At 48.7% G+C, this 19,876-nt stretch overlaps 1 protein-coding gene across 3 annotated transcripts in view; it reads left to right on the plus strand.

The window, feature by feature from the left end:
• The window catches only part of PHKA1 (phosphorylase kinase regulatory subunit alpha 1), a 1,109,231-nt gene that overhangs the window by 867,294 nt on the left and 222,061 nt on the right, over nt 1-19,876 (plus strand). For all 3 annotated transcript variants that reach the window (XM_085630734.1, XM_085630735.1, XM_085630736.1), the window contains exon 26: nt 12,249-12,350. In XM_085630734.1, the coding sequence (XP_085486860.1) occupies nt 12,249-12,350 (102 nt within the window). The remainder of the gene's footprint in view (nt 1-12,248; nt 12,351-19,876) is intronic.

Consider the following 19,876-nt stretch of genomic DNA (forward strand, 5'->3'; position numbering starts at 1 on the left):
AGGTTGGTTAACTGGCAGGAAGGTGCAGGACTATACAGGATTGTACAACTTGGTTATGAGGGAGCAGATCCTCAGTAATTGTCAGAACCAGCTTCTCCATCAACACCTGGTAGACTCAGATTTGACCTCTCCCCAAGAATTGGGAAAGAGGGCAGATAAATGGGTCAGGACCAGGATTAGGCCTAAAAATCAGGGTGGTGACCAAAAGAAAGATACCACCAAACCTCAAGAGAAGGGTGGGGATAAAACAAAAGAGAAATCTTCCTCAGGGCCCCAAAACTCCACACAGGGTGGTGGGTCCCAAGTTCCCTCCTCTACCACAGTTAAAAAGCCTTACTGCCATGAGTGTAAAACTCCTGGGCATTGGAAAACTGACCGCAGTTGCCCAAAGGCTAAAAACAAAACTGTTCCTCCAACTACTCCTGTCACACCACCTATTACTGTCAGCAGTAATCCCCCAGGTGGTGGGAGTGCCCCCAAAAATTTGGTTGGGTTTTCTTGGGGAACACAGGGGGACCCTGGCTTAGCCAATTCCCCTACAGCAGCTACTCTTGTCTGTGATGGTGGCATGGGGTTTGCCAACTTCACTGCCTGTCCCAACACTTTGGGTAGGTACAGACAGGAGCCCTACATCAATGGTAGAAAAGCTGAGGCCTACAGAGACACTGGAGCTAGCATCACTATGGTGGCCCATAGGCTAGTTCCCTCTGAGCAGCTTTTGCCTGGTTTCTCATACCAGGTAACTAACATTGATGGCAAACAGAACAGTCATCCCAAGGCAGAGGTATGTCTCAGCTGGGGAGGTGTCACTGGCCCTAAAAGGGTGGCAGTGTCTCCAACCTTGCCTGTGGACTGCTTACTGGGGAATTACTTAGAACTCTCAGCTTGGGCTGGAGTTGAACAAGACACCCATTCTAAAATGGTAGGCCTTTCACAAAAGGGTAGTGGGGTTGTGCCAGCCACAACCCCTGTCCAAGTAGATTTCCTCCCTGAAAAGGTTGGAAGGGCAGTGGTAGCCACAGCCCAGGCAAAGACAGACTTCCCTGTAGAGATTGGCAGATCTGTGACAGTCACAGCTCAAACCCAAACTGAGTGCCTCCCTGAAAAGGTTGGCAAGGCTGTAATGGTCTCAGCCCATACTCAGACTGACATAGGTGTAGTGAAGCCTGAAACTATGGATCACTCCACACAAACAGAGAGTAGTGGGGAGGAAGAAAAGTCTCCCTCTCCCCAGACATTAGGAAAAGGTCAGCCTCCTCAGGGATCTGACCTCACCCCTTGTGAAGGAACTGCCCCAGAGGTAGCCAGGCCTGGCCTGGCAGAGCCTCTGATGTCAGTGGCCCCTTCCAAGGTGGGACCCAGTCTGGTGCAGGTATCCTGCCTCTCTCTACCCTGCCTCAGTCAGCCCAGGGCTGCAGAGGTCAGGGAGGCCAGTGGACCCCAAGAGGGCCCCTGTCCACAAGAACCCCCCCCATCAAAAGAATGAGGATTGCCTGGCTAGTAGCCCTAGCCAGGTGATGGTTAAAAACATTCCTGAGGGATCTCCTTTACAGGTAGTTAGGGACCTCCCCCAGAGGGATTCTGTTGGGCACAGGCAAACATGGGGCCTTAGGGCCCCAAACCTCACCTGTCCCTCCAGTAAGCCCACAAAAGGGACCCAGCCTCCAGCTTTAGGTAGCCAGAGGCTGACCCTGAGAGCACAGTGCAACTCAGTGAAAGAAAGAAAGGCATCCATGGTGGAGGATGATTGGAGGAAGCTGAGGCCTCACTTTGAGGACACTCACTTCAGTACTCCATCTCAACACCAGCCTTTTACTTTGCAAAGACACACCAAAGGTAGAGATTCCCTATGGTGGAGACCCTATGATACCTTTAGGGTGAGGGATTGCTTAGTGGACCATGAGACAGGGGGTAACCATGCCAGTGCTGGTTCTTCCTTAGATGGCCACTTAGGCAATAGAGGCTTACCTTGTCAAGGCCAGCCTTATCTCCTTTCGTTTGGTGGGGGGGGTTGTGTAGGAAGGTGGATATCTGACTATGGTTACCCCCAACTTTTTGCCTAGTGTCTAGCTGGTTTTTCGACTTAGTTGGCCTGAGATCCTGCCATTCAGGGTCTCAGGCTGTCTGCTCTCTCTTTAAAATGGACTCCATGTACCCTAGGTACATTCCCAATTGGTAAGGATCACCTTATTGGACCCTGTACAGTGTACCCTAGGTACCCAGGGCATAGGTGTACCCTAGGCCTCCCAGGGGCTGCAGCATGTATTATGCCACCCCTGGTTTGGCCTTCCAATCAGACACAACTGGCTGATCACTCAGCTGGGGCAAGGTCGTGTAATCACCCCTTGCTTAGATATAGTATACCTATATCTACCCTTAAAATAGACACATGTGTACCTATCAGCCACTCCTATGGCAGGCCTTAACAATCCTGGAGGCAGAGTGCTTGGTAACATGTGAGATGGTGCTCTAGCATGAGCTGAGCCTGTCTGCAGCTTTCGGAACCATGTCCTTATAGCTGTTCTATGATATAGCCTACCATATACTCTTAAAGTGTCTTATAATCTTAAACAGTTATGGTAACTATGGTTTGGCTTTATCAAAACATGTCGTGTAAGGTGTCTAACACTTTGGAATAATACCCCCATACCATTTCTGGTGATGAGGATATTATTCCCCCCTTCTAGAGGGAGAGACATGTTAAAATCCTACTTTGCTGTTTAACCAAAGCCTCAGCATCACAAAATGGATGCTGCTGCCACAGACACAAGTCTGACCTCCTGCTGCTGGGAGTGATCCCGGCAAGGGAGGCTTGGACAATAGGTTTCCTGCTTGGGGAGGTGCTAGCGCCTCCCCAGACAGAGTTTAGTGTATTGGGGCAGGGAGGGCTGAAAGGAATGAGACATGCCTGGGGCACACAAGGTGTCCCATGCATAGTCCAGTTCAAACCGGTGCTGGGGCACACCAGCCCCAGTCCTGGCGCGAAACTGGACAAAGGGAAGGGGGTGTAACCACCCCCCTCCCAGGTCCCACCCATAAGGTGTCACCTAGCAGGCAACCCAGCCCCCCAGATTAGTATAAGAGTGGTAGCTGGGCCCCAGGAGAATAGATTATCCTGAACTTGCAACTTGAACAGAAAGTCTGGACCTTCGACATTCGACGAAAGAAGAAGACTGAAGAATCTCCCTTGTGGCCAAGGAGTGGCTACCCTGTGCAAACAGGCGCAATCAAGAGACTACCCTTTGCTTTGCTATAGTTCTACGAGGGACCGACTGCAGAGCCCGACCAGAGCCTGACCAGAGCCTTGACTTCCAGACTTCTCCGACCCTGATCCACATCCACAGCCGAGCTGAGATCCGTGGAGGCGACGAGAGACGTGGGACCGGCTACCTGTGTAAAGTGGCGAGAATCTTCCAGCGCAGCTTCTGAGGCACCCTCGAAGTTGTGCACCGGGGATTGAGAAGCCCCAAGCACCATCTGCACCGAAGATCAGCCCCCCACACTCCACGAGTCCTGCGTGGGGCCCTTCTGCATTTTCCTGCTTGCCGCGTCTGTCCGGTTGCTTGCCCGTTGGCTAGTGGCCTTTGTGACGACGCACCCTGAAATCTTCACTGCTGGTTTGGCTCCTCCAGACTGGCTCCCGCTTCTTTGCAAAAGAGAAGCACCCCAGACTCTCCTGGTCTGCACCAGAAGCAAGTCCTCTGTGGGTTCCGCTTGCCAAGGCTTGGTGAGTCCTAGTTCGACTTCGACGCCGCCGACAGCAAGAGCCTTCGTGGGACAGCTCGCCTCCTGGTCCTGGTCGTCCTCGACGTCTCCTGGTATACCCGTGGCTGCAGCGACAAGCTTCACCTTTCACCTGCAATCTTCACGACATCGCCTGGTTCCTTCCTGGTTCCACGTGGTCACTGGCTAGTGACCTTGACTCTGTCCCTTCTGCTTGCAGGTATCCTCTCTTCTTGATCCCAGCCTTGGGATCCACCGGACACTCTTCACTGACTGCCTGTCAGCAACTTTCCTTCAGGCATCCATAGAAGTCCACGACGAAACCCGACGCAAGTTCACACCTATGCACCCGCAGCCCGTGGGCTAGGTAACTTGGGTACTTCGGTGCTCACCAGGGTAGTGACTATCCTAGGGTCTAGTTTCCGAGTCTCGACTCTCTAGCTGCTTCAGAAGTGTCCTTAAACTGTTAATTTCTAACTGCTAGTAATTCTATCGACTTTTACGCATTACGCGTGAGTGTTTCCACTCTGCACCTGAATCCCGTGGGCCTCCCACTTCCTAACTGTTGCTAGTGTAGTGTAGCCCCAGCGATTCCCTAGGCCTAGGCCTATCCTATTTCCGTGACAGTGGTCCTTATACCACTTCTTTAGTATATGGTTTGCGTGGCCCCTAGGACCTAAGTGTATTACTTACCTGTGTGACTTAATGTATGCATAAATAAGACTGTGTTGTACTTACCTCTAATCTCATAAAGAGTGCTGAGGGTTTGACTAGAATAAATACACTTTATTTTATATATATATCTGTTGTGGTGTCCTTTCATTTGGTATTCAAGGGATTATATATGGTATCACAGCTGGCTTCACATGCCATTCAGAGTTTAGCCTAAGACTGCTCTTGTCCATGCTACCACTAGGATAGCTGGTCTATAAGGTTAACTTTACAACCAATCACCATAAGGGTTGTTTGGACTGATATAAGGTGTACACTAGAACTAGTGACATCATACATCAGGCCAACTTCTCACACCACCAACACTGGGGAGGCCCAGGAATGTATATCCAGAAGATCATCGAGGGCCGTTATAACCTCAGACTTCTTCCCCCCGCTAAGACACCTTGCGTAAACATTGTAAATTTCAATGCTACATTGTGGGCTTATTCTCAGCCGTATTGCGAGGACATCATTACTCTGGGTCGAAAGAGACTGGATTTTATAACTGATCTCCTGACGCACCCAGATGGTGAGGCCCCCTGCAGGTCGACCTTTACCCCCTTTTATGGCTGGAATATGATAGTTCAGGTAACCCACTTTGTAGAGAGGGTCCACCAGCCATGTCTCTTGAAAAAGGTAAATGTCAAACTGGTCAATAAATGTTAACCAATCAGGGGACGTAACCTTAGTGCCCAACCCTGCAATGTTCCATGACAAAACTGCTAGCCTACGTGTAGTAAGTCCACATGAAATCCCCCCAACACCCTCGTTGGTAGATAGTGTTCCGCTATCCCACCCTCCCGCTATTGACGGGACAGCATCAGGTGTCTGTCTTGGTTCTGTAGATGTTAAATTTAATGTCACAAGGGCTTCACACTCACTGGGAAATAAATGCATTAAATTCTCCGAAGGATCACCCGTGAGTGGAAGTAACCTTCAATCTGTCTTCTTAATGGTGATGTGCTGGAAATCGGAACCAACTCTGGTGGATTGTATTTTAATCTGATATTAAGAGCGGGTAAGATTTTGTGTACGAATGTCAAAACTTACATGGTTTTCCACTAGATGTTGATGAGTGAGTGTCAGGGCAATATAGTCGGATGTGGCATTATGGCATGAATGTCTTTCAGCTGTAATGATGTTGTCACTTCTTATTGACTGACAGCCCCTACCATAACGAATCCACTTAGTTCACTTATTCTTGAGTGATTCCTCGTCTTCTCTATAGGATGCACCTGAAGGTTTGGGGACATTAATCAGCTACTCCCTTCTCCAACCACTCTGTGGCCATCGTGTCTATTAGCATTGGTGTTAGAGTTAGAACAGTAGAGTTAGCAAGGGGCAACAGGGTACTGAGGGTAGGCGTCGAATTGCCTTTCCTCCCGGTGTGCCCTTAATTTTTACTCGTAGTATCTGTATTTAGGCGCCTGGAAAATCCACTTGTACTTGGCCTTTGGGATTTCTTTGCCACACTTTGTACCACTGGATTATTTCTAGCACGCATAACTTTATGTAAGGGTGATTTATGACTCGGATGGGTACCCATTGATGAGTTAATCAAATCTACAGCTAGATACACCTTACTTAGGGTGTCACAAAGTATGCTAACTGACACTTTGAGAACCCTGATTTAATTCATCAATGTTACCAACTTGTTAGACACTGTTTGATGGACAGTATCATCTATGGGTCTTTCCTGTTGTATGTTGCTAACAACTGACACTATATTATCTGTGCCAGTTACACTTCGATCGCCCATGCACCTGTAATTATTGGGGAGGTTACTCACTGTATTTTCCAGGCCTATAGTGTGTCCCTCAGTCCCATTGTGTGGGGTATTTGCCAACAGGTCAGTTAGGTCAACCAGGATTGAACATCTATTATTACATGCAAAAGTGGTGATAGCTTCGTGGGTGTCTGGCTGGCACTGGGGGGGTCCCTCTACTGTTATGATTAATTCTGGTACATTCTGGGGATCTGGTATTTATGGCTTTTTTGCTGATTTTTTAAACATGTCGGGTACACGCCCTTTGGGTGGTTTGCTACTCTGGATCTGTTGCATGCTATCCCTAGGTGCTTGGTCAGGGTGTGTAGGATCCAATAACCCCTCACATTCGGATAGTAGGCTGTCTATCCTATCTATAACACCACCCTCAGCATCATTTTGACCAGTGCTTTTTCTTCTTCCCTTTTTAACTTTCCTTTTTTTTTCCATCACCTGTACCTCCTTCACACAATTTCCTCTTCCCCATACTGGCTAGCCCAGACAAATTAAAATACAATATTATGTATCTGCCAAGATAAGTTTAGTTCAATGTCCATACACCACTGTTTTTGAACACTTCCAATACTCCTAGTCCCTCTTGGCTATGATCAGAATACAGAGCTATGACCTTGTTTAAAAGTGAGTACTACTTCTATATAGTCACCTGCTCGAGTGTCCCGGGCATCCTGGGTTGCCCAGCCCAGCCTCTTCCGGGCTCTAACTGGCACAGACTGGCCCAGGTGTGGCCCTCGCGTGTCCCGTGCCGCGGTGAGAGAGGCAGCGCTCTATGCGCTTTGGGAATTGAAGTGCCGCCCCCTCACTCGCGGTGCCTGTGTGGGAAGAGTTGCACCTTGGGACATGTGGTCCCCTACGAGGGTGATGACGGCAGTGGAAATGCAGCACAGAGGATCCCTGGGACTCTTGTCGCACCAGGGATAGAAACAGCGGGGCACCGGGCAGAAAAGAAACCAGCAAGAAAGTGCACAGCAGGCTGTAATCAACCTCTGCCCTTCACGCCTGAATATTGAGGATGGACACCTAAGCTTCTTTCTCCTTCTGCCAGATTTGGTTGAGGTTATCCTGTCCGTCCTCCACAAAATCTGTCTACATGGTGAAATGTTTTATTGCCTTATGTGCAAATGAGAACTTAGACCAATTGAAAGCACACTTGTGAGATGAGTTTTGTTTTTCTCTTTCGTTAGCCCAGCAAAGTTTTGTGGTGGGATCTGTTAAAGGTTGCATTGCAGTCCTTCCGTCCTTCATTTGTCTTCCTAATCAGTGATTTTTGTTAAAGTCCGAAGTTGGTTTAATGATTTTAAAGAAGCTAACGCACATATTCCCACCTCCACTATTTTTATTGCAACATTCGACCTCAGTGGGGCCCTAACGTTCTTGATGGGGGGGGGGCCCTGTTTGAATCAATTCATGGTTGCCTGTTGAGACTATTATTTCTCAAAACAGTGTTCTTTGTAGTCATCGCATCAACCTGACGTCTCAGAGAGCTGCATACTCTGTGTGTCCATCCACCCTTCACCTGCTTTGACCAAGACAAACTGGTCTTGAGGACTAAAGTGGCTTTCCTGCTTAAGGTGCTAAGTCTTTCCATATTGTGCACTCCGTTCCCTATCCCTACACCTTCCCTCTGCCCCATCTCACCATCAAGGAGGAGATATTACATGGTTGCACCCTCCTAGGGCAGTGTTTTTACATCTACCGAATAAAAGAGTTTAGGTCTGATGATCAGCTCTTTGTGGGATACGTAGACAGTAATAAGAGCTAGGTGTTCCAGTGAAGGACTTTGTCACATTGAATTATCCTCTGAAATAGACACCCGGGGGGAATCCTTGCTCATTCGACCAAGGTGAAGAATGCAGACTCTACACTGCTCTGCACCATGGCTAGATAAGTTCCCATGGCAGAGATTTGTCATACAATGACTTAGGCTTCCCCTCATACTTTTGTAGAAGCTAGAAGCAGTGGCCATTTCACTCATTCCGTGCTACAGGATTTCCTAGTATCACCTCTGTTTCAGACCCACCACTTGGGAGTGGGAACTGCTGTAATATTTATTCAAAAGCCGCGGAATCTGCAGCTAGAAATATCCAGCACACCAACACATTACCTCCAGTAATGCTGTTTCTGGTGGTCTACCTGCAGATTCCTCACCGATCCCACCCACCTCGCCGTCATAAAACTCTGAAAGTTACATTGCACATTCTCATTCAATCTGATGCTATCCCCATCTTTGACTTTAAGGGACTGGGAAAAAATAGATGAAGAACTAACCGGGCACCAGGGTTGCACTATATGCCTTAGGATTTAGGGAGAGTCTCAAGAATTTTCCATACCACACCCCACTTGGCCAGAAGTGTGGCTGCAACAGCAGCACTGTATGCTCTCTTTCCTCTCCTCTGCTTGATATCTGTAGAGCGGCCAGATTGAATAACTGCTTCACTTTTATGAAAATGTACTGCCTGGACATAAAACCGACTAGAGTCTTGGCATTGTTGCAGACAGTCCGTAGGAATCTGTTTTGCTAAGACTTTTTCTCCTTCCTTTGTTTAACAAGTTTAAAAAATGTTATTAATGTCAGTGTTACATGATGTGGCATATCATATGGATACTGAACATTGAACACTTCTTAATATTCTGATTCAAGCATGTGAATCTTTGAATTATTCAGTGAAGTAGGAGAAATAAGTTGTTTAAATGGAATTGCAGTTCGAAAGCGTTATCTTTCACCGATTCACCTGCCACCCTTCGTCCTTCACAGCTTGCAGCTGTTAGCTTATTCTTTCACACCTATTCTTTGAAAACCTGAAGTTTGGTGGCCTTTAGCGGAGTGGAGCTTGTTGTATGCGTTGAAATGCACGCTCACTAAATGATGCTAGTCCCTCACTTTCCAGACTGCATGAATTGGTAACACCTGGGTAGCTCCATTCTTCTACACTGAAGGACTGGTCTGGTTACCTCCAGGGTGTCAAGCTTCTTCTTGTACGTCTCTCATTCATAAATAGAAGCTGAAGTGCCTGGTTCATACCAAAGACCACAGAACCTACAGGGACATTTCTTTATTCAGATTGAGAATCCTAGTGCATGCTTGCTTCCAGGATGCTCACTGAGGTCTCTGCTGGCAGTTGTCTCACATTTACTCAGGTTCTACCAGACAGACATTTTACTGGTTCCTCCCCTTAGTAATGAAAGTAGCTAATGCTCAATGCAGAAGAATTAGATAGGAAAGTGTTAGTTTCGTAGTCTGATTGTTGGTACAGGCCTGTGACTTTTACCATTTCTGTTGGGCATAGCCGTCTCACTGTGCCAGTATGTTAGTGCATTGATTCACACTGTACCTTCAGCTTCCTATCAGTTCTCTATTAGTTGGATCAGTGACTTCCCAGGAACACTATCCTTCTTCCTACGTGCAAACCCCAGAGATCTTAGCTGTGAAGTTCTAGAGTTAATGCTTTCTAAGGCACATCTCAGAGTACCACCTTTGGTTTATGCAAGCTTCAAAGAGAGTTTGAGTAGAAACCATATCTTGCTCTACAAAAGTCTTTTAAGGATGCATCAGTGGCTTAAACAACATTTGTGGTATGCCTCATATTCTTATCTGCCCTTCTCATCGTAATCTACATTGGTTGCGGTGATCTTCTGGGTGGCCTTCCTCCCCTCTCACCTGTTACCACACACGGCTGCTCAGTACATTAGCATACCCAACGTGATTTGACACCCAAAAAGAGCCACAACAGTATATGGTATCACATGAGCATTACAATGTAAGCATCACCACTGCTGCATGGTACTCTGGGCAAGTGGCCTATAAGAAAACGTTGCTCGAATCTTGAACCCTCCAATTTTGCACATTTGGAGTTCATCTGCTGTAAGCTAGGGTATGGCCCACCAGCGGATGTTCGACTTCGGGCTGCAAAAGGTCAATACGTCCAGAATGCACACCAAAAATATCCTAAATGAACTTAAAAATCTGCAGCATGACCTGATTAAAGGCTGCAACCTGCTGCAAAGTTGATGATGGCCCGAGGAACTTGGAACCTATCGGCTCCAAGTTCGGCATTGGGTCTGTTTTGGATAACAAAGACAGAGTTGGTTGACTTAACCACTGACTGTGTGTTCTCCCACTGGATTAGACTCCTCTGGATGTCTTGTAACTTCAGATGTGCTTCTTGTACTTCTTCCTCAACTTGCCTTTAGGCTTCGCCTCAGACGTACCTAACCAGGGTGACCACAGTGGACCTCACTTCATGTGTTCTGCCACCGCAAGCTTGGCCTCCCTTTTTTCTTGATGGCCTCCAGGTACATCAGGGAACACTTATTGCATGACTTGGAGTCTTGTTTTGTCTCAGTGTACCATAAGCAGACTTTGTGGTGTCCACCCCAACATCTGCTTCCGAGGCACACGGCATGGCTTGAAACCTGTCATCTTTGGGTGCAGCCTCTCTGCACACTGCCAGAATTTATTTGAGTGGAAAACCAAAATTGTTGAAGATCTGTGAGTTAAGTCGTGGAGAAAGCATGGCTAATGTCAGCACATATGAGCGGTGGCTTTATATGGCTCTGTTTCAACCTGTCTCTCCGGTTAGCGTTGCAAAGGGAGGCCGATGGCAACTTCTGTCGGTGCACAGCCGATATTACACAGAATTCTGGGACCAGTGTGGTGCCATGGGAGAAGTCACTTACTGAGGAATCTGTGATCAGATAGAGTATCCACTAGAAAGAGGGTTACAACAGAAAGAAACATATTCTTTACAGCCCAAGTATTCTTGGTTTATAAGCTTAGCCAGTATTTCATATTGTCTCAGTGCCGATTATTATGTGAGGTAATTTCAGCTAAGGCAGATGTGTAACAGAATCTATGGTGTATCAAGGTCCAATTGGTCCATAATGCAAGCAAGGAAAATGGCCATCTAGTAGCAGCTTGGTCATAAAATCTCTGTTGCATTTGGGATCCAGAGGGTCACTTATGCACCTGGTTCTCAGTGCTACTGCACCAGATGTTGATAGCTAGGCTCCTGAACAGCAGGTAACATGACAAAGCTTTTCACATCTTCCTCCATTAATACCATCTCGTAAATTGGTTTTGCACAATATTTGAAGTTGATGATTGACCACTCGGTTTTTATGTTTATAGTTGTATATTGAAAGCCATTCTCCTACACTTCCATCTATGTTTAGGGTGTTCATAGCTCAGTTTCTCTGTTAGGGTATTTAATTCAGCCTTGCACAGGGTTTAATGGTTGTATCCAGAGGGAAATATGTTGGAAACAACTTTGTGACTATCAACCATATATCAAGTTTGTGGATGTCCCAAAACTTTCCAGGTCATTACCACTCTGGAATACCCACTCCTCACTAGTAGACATGTTATATTGCACCAGCATGAGGTAATATGGTGCATTTGTAAATCCCTTTATGAATGCAAGTTCAGGTTTTGTGAATACCTATGTTAGCACTCTAAGAGCAAGCCCTATTCGCGTGTAACTTGCATGTTCAAATGCTTTTGAGAGTCAACCCATATGTACCTTGAAGTGCTTAACCCAACACAGTGAATTATGTGAATGCCTTCACTCAATATTATCTTCTTTATACAATGCATGTGTAATTGTGTGATATAATGCATTTGTGCTGGTATTGGTCAGCAAGTGGTTGTGATCTATGCTGTTGGTAAATATGTCCAGTGGTGGTGAGTGATGTGTTGAAGTGGACACATGTTATGAAAGAGGTACCATTTAGGAGCATGCATAGAAGCTGGATGTGATGCTGAATGAAATGCAAATGCCACATCAAAGATAATATGGTTGGAGAGGCCATTAATAATTTTGAGGATGTGAATCTTTTGAGTCATTGAGAATATGTAACGTATGGATCCTGCATACTAAAGGGCGGGTTATTATGACCACGGCAAACTGTAAGAGGAGGTAATCATAACCATGAAACAATGTTTAAGTAGTAATTATGTCCAAGAAGACCTGTTAGAGGAAGAATTCATGGAAATGTGTTTATAACAGCTCTGTTTGTGGTTGACTTATAGCTGAAGAGGCCACTGAAAGCCTAATGAACCTCAGCCCTTCGGACATGAAGAACCTTCTTCATCACATTCTCAGTGGCAAGGAGTTTGGGGTAGAAAGGAGTGGTAAGTGTTTTCAAGTATACTGCTAGTTTGATTGCTGCCTTCATTTTCCTAAGCCTCTGAACTCTAAGCTCAAGCAGTTCACTTTGAAGGCCAGCCGAGAAACATGGGAAAAGTCATTGTTGAAAATAGTTTCCAATTGTCTCTTCATAATGAGTTTTGTATGTGCATTGGAGCTAACCTTTATTTAGAGCTCTTGCTGCATCAGCATGCTTAGTTGTTGTCCTTTTATTTTAAAGCTAAGCATTACTTAGTCTACATGCTACCATCAGTTTAGTGTGATGTTGTAGAAGTATGAACATCTGACATACTTCAGCAGCTGTGATGTTCCCACCATTTTTCATTTGCTCCTGACATACCTATGTATTTTTTTTTGGGCAGTTTGTTGGCACTCTGGACCCCTCAAACTGCATATTGGAGCTTCTCACAGTTATACTTTAACTATGAGAGGGGGTCCTCCATTTATTTTATTTTATTCTGTTCTAGATTTATATAGTGCAAACCAGACCCAAAGGGCAGTAGAGCACTTTACATAACACAAGGTACATACCTACAAATAATTTGAATAAGAAGTATATTGCTCAAGGAACATAATAACACAGAATAATGTATTTAGCATATGTACACTACTCCTCTGAGATGTGGAACAGCGATCTGTCTTAAGATGTACTATTAACAAGATGGAAAACCGTGTTGGGGGGGCATTACTAGTAGCAGCCAAGAGCAGGTTGAGATCGGACTTCATTCAAGATTGGAATAGATGGTAGAAGAGTAGAAATTTCAGTTTTTGTTTGAAAGTAACTAGGGAAAGGTTAACCCTGACAGTGAGAGGGATTGAGTCCTATATTTTGGGAGGACTCTAAAAGGGATTTTTTCCTCTGCTCTCAAGCAGTTTTGCTAAGAGAAGGAGAGTTAAGATAGGGTGGAAGTTAGTATTCTCAGGGTTAGTATTCGATTGTTTTGAGGAGGGGGTGAATTTGGTGGTTTTTAGCCATTCTGGTACAAGTCTTTGGTGACAGTGTTGTCTTTATAACCTTTAGTTGGAAGGGAATGAATGAGAAGCAAACACTTTATACAGTTTGTGAAGGGTTTACATCTGTGAAGTGCAATGAGAGTTTGAGTTTCTTAAACATGTGCCCTCTTTGAAACAGGAGCATTCTTCTGCTGATTTTGGAAGTTAGTACAATGGGGTTGGCCGGATTTGGAGTTGATAGAAAAAGCTTAACTTTCTTTACATTTTTTTGAAGAAAAGGGAAAAAACACAGTTCTATTTAGTGTAGGAGATATAGCTGTAGGCTGCGAATTGGTTGACCTTTTGACGATGTTGAAGAGCTTCTTGGTAAGATTGTTCTCTGTTTTCTGAAGTAGGTTGCTTAAGCTCCTTCAGAGGTACATGGTGCAAGCAGTAGCTAGTGGACCCAACCGTGGGTTTTGACGCTTTTTACTCCATATGTCTTGGGGCCTGACTTATTATGAGCTCGGAACAACTGGGCCAAGTACTAACCCTTCAGACCTTGACTCTCAGTGGTAGGGCAGGCCAAACAGTCCAAGGCATCTCATGGGGAGTTAGGTGTAAGGTTTACAAGGGCATAAGACCCAGAATACATCCAGCAACCACAATAAATGAATGCTCAGCCAGATACTCGCTTTTATGAAGAAAGTAGTATTTATATACGAACACAAAGTGAAATACGGCAAACCCAAATAATACACTCTTGTAAGGCCAAAAATGTAGGGTTGTCCAGGTAAGATCCAGATACCCGCTTCCCCGTCTGCTGACATTTAGAAGCCATTTTGCTTTGGTAATCTGAAAGAGACACGTTAGTGATAGTTTTCTTACCTTAGAATATCCCCAGACGGCGGACTGGATCTGGAAAGTTTCACTTAGCAGTAACCCTTTGCGTCAGTAGGTGGCGTTGTGCGGCTCCGCGTCCGTCGCTGGCGTCATAAGCGCCGAGATGACGCCACGGAGAGTACTTAGGCGCCACCCATGCGCGCTGACGTCAGTTCTTTCTTCCGCGCCAGCAAGCGCAGATCCAGATTGAGCACGTACCTTAGTCACTTTTTGACTACTATTTTGAGACTTTTTGTCTCCTCTCTTTTCTCCTGGTGCACGTAGGGATGCCCGGCTTTAAGTCCTGTGGGGCCTGTCGCCAGAATATGTCCGTGGCGGACCCCCACGATGTTTGCCTCTACTGCCTGGAGACTTCGCACGACTCCCGGGACTGCCGGGATTGTCGACCCATGGCCCCAAGGCCTTGCGGGAGCGGCGTAGGAAGTTGCTGGAGGTCCGGCATTCGTCACGCCGCCGCTCTGGGTCCAGGGGCCGTTCCTGGGACCGGAGCCATCGCTCCTCAGGCTCCAAGTCTTCGCCTTCGGATTTCGGTAAGCGACGCCATAAACAGAAGTCGAAGAAGCGTGTTCGCTCTCCAATGTCCCCCCATCGCTCCCCGGAGGTGGACGCGGGGGACAGGGACTTCGCACTAGCGGCTCCCCTGGAGCCTGGGATTCCCGCGGCCTACCTGCCATACCCGGGTCCGTCGGCGACTCCCGAACAGGTACAAGAATTCCTTGCTACCATGGACCGCCTTTTTAGGCCTTGGCAGCCGCCAGCGTGCCTTCGGGCCCCGCGGTCCCGTGTCCAGATCCTGTTGGCCCGGCGGCTCTGCCACCGGCGCCAGCCCTGGCGCCACAGAATCCTACACCAATCCTACACCAGTGGCTCCGGCGCCACACTGGGTGCCGTTTACTACTCCCTTGCCCCGGTTCCAGAACCATTTAGTTCCGGCCTGGGATCCACATTGGGAGACGGCGCCGGTCCGACCCCGGCCGGCGCCGTTCCCGACGCCGTTTGTCCCTTCTCCGGCTTTGCCGCCGCGACCAGCTCCCTCTACGCCAGAGGGCGGACGAAGACTGGGAAGGGTCCGAGGACATGTGACATTGAGCAGGATTGGGTGGACGACTTGGAGGAGGCAGGCGACCTCGATGTCTCTTCTGACCCGGGGTTCGCCTCCCCCCCCCCCCCCCCCCATCTACGATGGAGGAAGGTGCCTCCTACACGATGGTCCTTCGTCGGGCTGCTGAGGCACTCAATCTTGACCTCCCCACAGTGGCCCTCAAGACCAACCTCCTCACCGAGGTGCTCCAGACGGCATCTACTTCGTCGGAGCCGTTGCTTCCCTTCAATGATGCCCTTACCGATGTCCTCCTGGGCACTTGGTCGAGGCCGTCCCCGGTGGATAAAAAAGTTGCGGTGCCCGGTGACCCCACCTTTTTGACTACTCACCCTACGCCTGAGAGCCTGGTCATTCAGGCCTCGATGTCACAGAGTGCTTTTCCTACGGCCCGCAAGATAAGGACTCTAAACGGCTGGACCAGTTTGGGAAGCGGTTGTTCTCTTCGGCCAGCTTAGGGCTGCAGTCGGTGAACACCGCCTGCTTGTTGGGCTGCTACTCCCACGCAATGTGGGATGCCGTTGCTCAGGTGTTGCCTCAGTGTCCTGAGGAGGTGCAGGCTGTACTTTCTCAGGCAATTGCTGAGGGTAAGGATGCGGCTAAGTTCGCCATTCGGTGTGGGTTGGACACCGGTGACTCATTGGGCAGGGCGGTTTCTACAACTGTGGCGTTGCGACGTTACGCCTGGTTGCGTTCGACTGGGTTCTCGCCCAATGTCCAAAGCATGCTCATGGACATGCCCTTTGATGGCACCCGCCTGTTTGGCGACAAGGCTGACAGTGCCCTGGAGCGCTTTAAGGATTCGCAGGCTACGACCAAGTCCTTGGGCCTTTCTTCTAAGAGCTCGGCCTCTCTTGGTTTTCGTTCCTTTCGTGGCCAATGTAGAGGCACTCAGGCACGCCCGTCCCCATAGCCTGTGCAGAACCAGCCCCAGCGCAGCCGAGGTCTCGGTTTCCGCAGGGGCGGGTCGGGGAACCAGCGTGCGGGTCCGTCCGCCTCCACCCCCGCTGCTTCCGCCTCCAAACGTTCCTAATCTCAGCTTCGGGGAGCACCCCACGCTGGTGGGTGGCAGGATCCGCCACCACCTCCCACACTGGCACGAGATTACATCAGACAAATGGGTTCTGCAGATAATCTGCCACGGTTACCCCCTTCCCTCTCGGAAGCTCCCCTTCATCGAAGCTGTTCTGGATTCGACGCTGTTTTGGGTTTATCCTCCCGAGCAGCGAGTCCGGGATATTCAGGCTATGATTCCGACCTTTCAGCCTCTGTCCCGGGTTTCAGTCAGGGTGACCCTCCGGCTCTTGGGCCTGATGGCCTCCTGCATCCTGCTAGTGCACCATGTCAGATGGCATATGCGGGCTCTGCAGTGGGACCTGAAGTTCCAGTGGGCGCAGCATCGGGGCAACCGATCATGTCCAGACGGATGTGTCCCTCCTGGGATGGGGAGGCCACTTGGGAGAGGCGGAGATCAGAGTTCTCTGGTCTCCGGCGGAGTCCCGGCTCCATATCAACCTCTTGGAGCTGCGGGCAATCCGTCTTGCACTGAATTCATTCCTTCCCTCTATCCGGGGGAGTGTGGTGCAGGTGTTACAGACAACACTACCACCATGTGATATTGCAACAAACAGGGCGGGGTGGGGTCGTGGACCCTATGTCAGGAGGCTCTGCGCCTCTGGACGTGGCTGGAAAGTTAAGGCATTACTTTGGTGGTTCAACACCTGGCTGCTTCTCTGAACGCCAGGGTGGACGAACTCAGCCGCCGGTACTTGATGGACCACGAATGGCGTCTGAACTTGGACGTGGCGCAAGGTCTCTTTCAGCAGTGGGGAGTGTAGGAGAGTAGGGTCTGCTTTCTATGTTCACCCCCACTTTTTGCTTTTGCTTCACTGGTTTTCGACTTAGATGTGGCTGTGGGCCTGCTAATCAGACCCACAGCCCAGCTGTTCTCTCTCTAAATTCATACTATGTACTTTAGGTACATAACCCAATTGGTAATGGGTCCTGTACAGTGGGCCCTGTACAGTGTACCTTAGGTACCCAGGGCATAGGTGTACCCTAGGCCTACCAGGGGCTGCAGCATGTATTATGCCACCCCTGGCTGGCCTTCCATTATGACACAACTGGCTGATCACTCAGCTGGGGCAAGGTCGTGTAATCACCCCTTGCTTAGGTGTAGTATTCCTATAACTACCTTATATATAGACACCTGGGTAACCTATCAGTCACTCCTATGGCAGGCCATGACAATCCTGAAGGCAGAGTGCTTGGTAACATGTGAGATGGTGCTCTAGCATGAGCTGAGCCTGTCTGCAGCTTTCGGAACCATGTCCTTATAGCTGTTCTATGATATCGCCTACCATATACTCTTAAAGTGTCTTATAATCTTAAACAGTTATGGTAACTATGGTTTGGCTTTTTCAAAACATGTCGTGTAAGGTGTCTAACACTTTGGAATACTACCCCCACACCATTTCCGGCGATGAGGATAGTATTCCCCCCCTTCTAGAGGGAGAAGACATGTTGAAGACCTACTACCCGGTTAAAGTTAACCAGAGCCCCAGCATCACAAAATTGATGCTGCTGCCACAGACACAAGTCTGACCTCCTGCTGCTGGGAGTCCTTCCAGCGAGGGAGGCTTGGACAATAGGTTTCCTGCCTTGGGAGGTGCTAGCACCACCCTAGACAGGCCTTAGTGTATTGGGGCAGGGAGGGATGAATGAAACGAGACACTGACTGGGGCACACAAGGTGTCCCATGCATAGTCCGGTTCAAACCAGTGCTGCGGCACTCCAGCCCCAGTCCTGGCGCGAAACTGGACAAAGGGAAGGGGGTGTAACCACCGCCCTCCCTGGTCCAACCCATAGGAGGGACCTAGCAGGTAACCCAGCCCCCCAGATTAGTATAAGAGTGGGAGCTGAGTCCCTAGGACTTTGGATTATCCTGATAACTGAACTTGAACAGAAACTCTGGGCCTTCGACATTCGACTACGGAAGAAGACTGAAGAATCTCCCTTGTGGCCAAGGAGTGGCCACCATGTGCAAACAGGCACCATCAAGCGACCTGCCGTTTGCTTTGCTCGACGTTCTACGAGGAACCGACTGCTGAGCCCGACCAGCGCCTTGACTTCCAGACTTCTCCGACCCTGATCCACATCCACAGCCAAGCTGAGATCCGTGGAGGCGACGAGAGACGTGGGACCGGCTACCTGGGAAAATTGGCTACTTGCTTCCAGCGCAGCTTCTGAGGCATCCACGAAGTTGTGCTCTGGGGATTGAGAAGCCCCAACCCCGAGCACCATCTGCACCGAAGGTCAGCCCTCCACACTCCACGAGTTCTGTGTGGGGCCCTTCTGCATTTTCCTGCTCGACGCGTCTGTCCGGTTGCTTGCCCATTAGCTAGTGACCTCTGCGACGACGAACCTTTGACTTTCCACCGCTGGTTTGGCTCCTCCATACTGGCCCTTGCTTCTCTGTGAAAGAGAAGCACCTCAGGCCTTCCTGGTCTGCAACAGAAGCGAATCTTTCGTTCTGCGTGGGTTGCGCTTGCCAAGGCTTGTTGTGTCCCAACTCGACATCGACGCCGCCGACAGCAAGAGCCCTCGTGGGACAGCTCGCCTCCTGGTTCTGGTCGTCCTCGACGTCTCCTGGTACCCGTGGCTGCTGCGACAAGCTTCACCTCTTCACCTGCATCTCCACGACATCGCCTGGTTCCTTCCCGGCTCCTGGCTGGTGACCTAAACTCTGTCCCCTCTGCTTGCAGGTATCCTCCTTCTTGATTCCATCCTTGGAATCCACCGGACACTCTTCACTGACTGCCTGTCAGCATCTTTTCTTCAGGCATCCATAGGAGTCGACGACGAAACCCGACGCAAGTTCACACCTATGCACCCACAGCCCGTGGGCTAGGTAACTTGAGTACTCCGGTGCTCACAAGGGTATTGACTATCCTAGTGTCTAGTTTCCAAGTCTCTAACTCCTAGTTCCTTCTGAAGTGTCCTAAAACTCTTAATTTCAAAACATCACTATTTCTATCGACTTTAACGCATTACGCATGAGTGTTTCCACTCTGCACCTGAATCCCGTGGGCCTCCCACTGCCTAGCAACTGATAGGATAGTGTAGCCCCAGCGATTCCCTAGGCCTAGGCCTAACCTGTGTTCGTGACAGTGGTTCTTATACCACTTACTTACTATATGGTTTGCGTGGCCCCTAGGGCCTAACTGTATTACTTACCTGTGTGACTTATGTATGCTTAAATAAGACTGTGTTGTACTTACCTCTAATCTCATAAAGAGTGCTGAGGGTTTGACTAGAATAAATACATTCTATTTTTATAATATATCTGTGGTGGTGTCCTTTCAAGGGAGTGCAAATGGTATAACAGCTGGCTTCACATGCCATACAGAGTTTAGCCTAAGACTGCTCTTGTCCATGCTACCACTAGGATAGCTGGTCTATAAGGTTGACTTTACAACAAATCACCATAAGGGTTGTTTGGACTGATACAAGGTGTACACTAGAACTAGTGACATCATATATCAGGCCAACTTCTCACATTGGTGAGCAGCGGTT

This window comes from Triturus cristatus, chromosome 10 (genome assembly GCF_964204655.1).
Source record: "Triturus cristatus chromosome 10, aTriCri1.1, whole genome shotgun sequence".
NCBI lineage: Eukaryota > Metazoa > Chordata > Amphibia > Caudata > Salamandridae > Triturus > Triturus cristatus.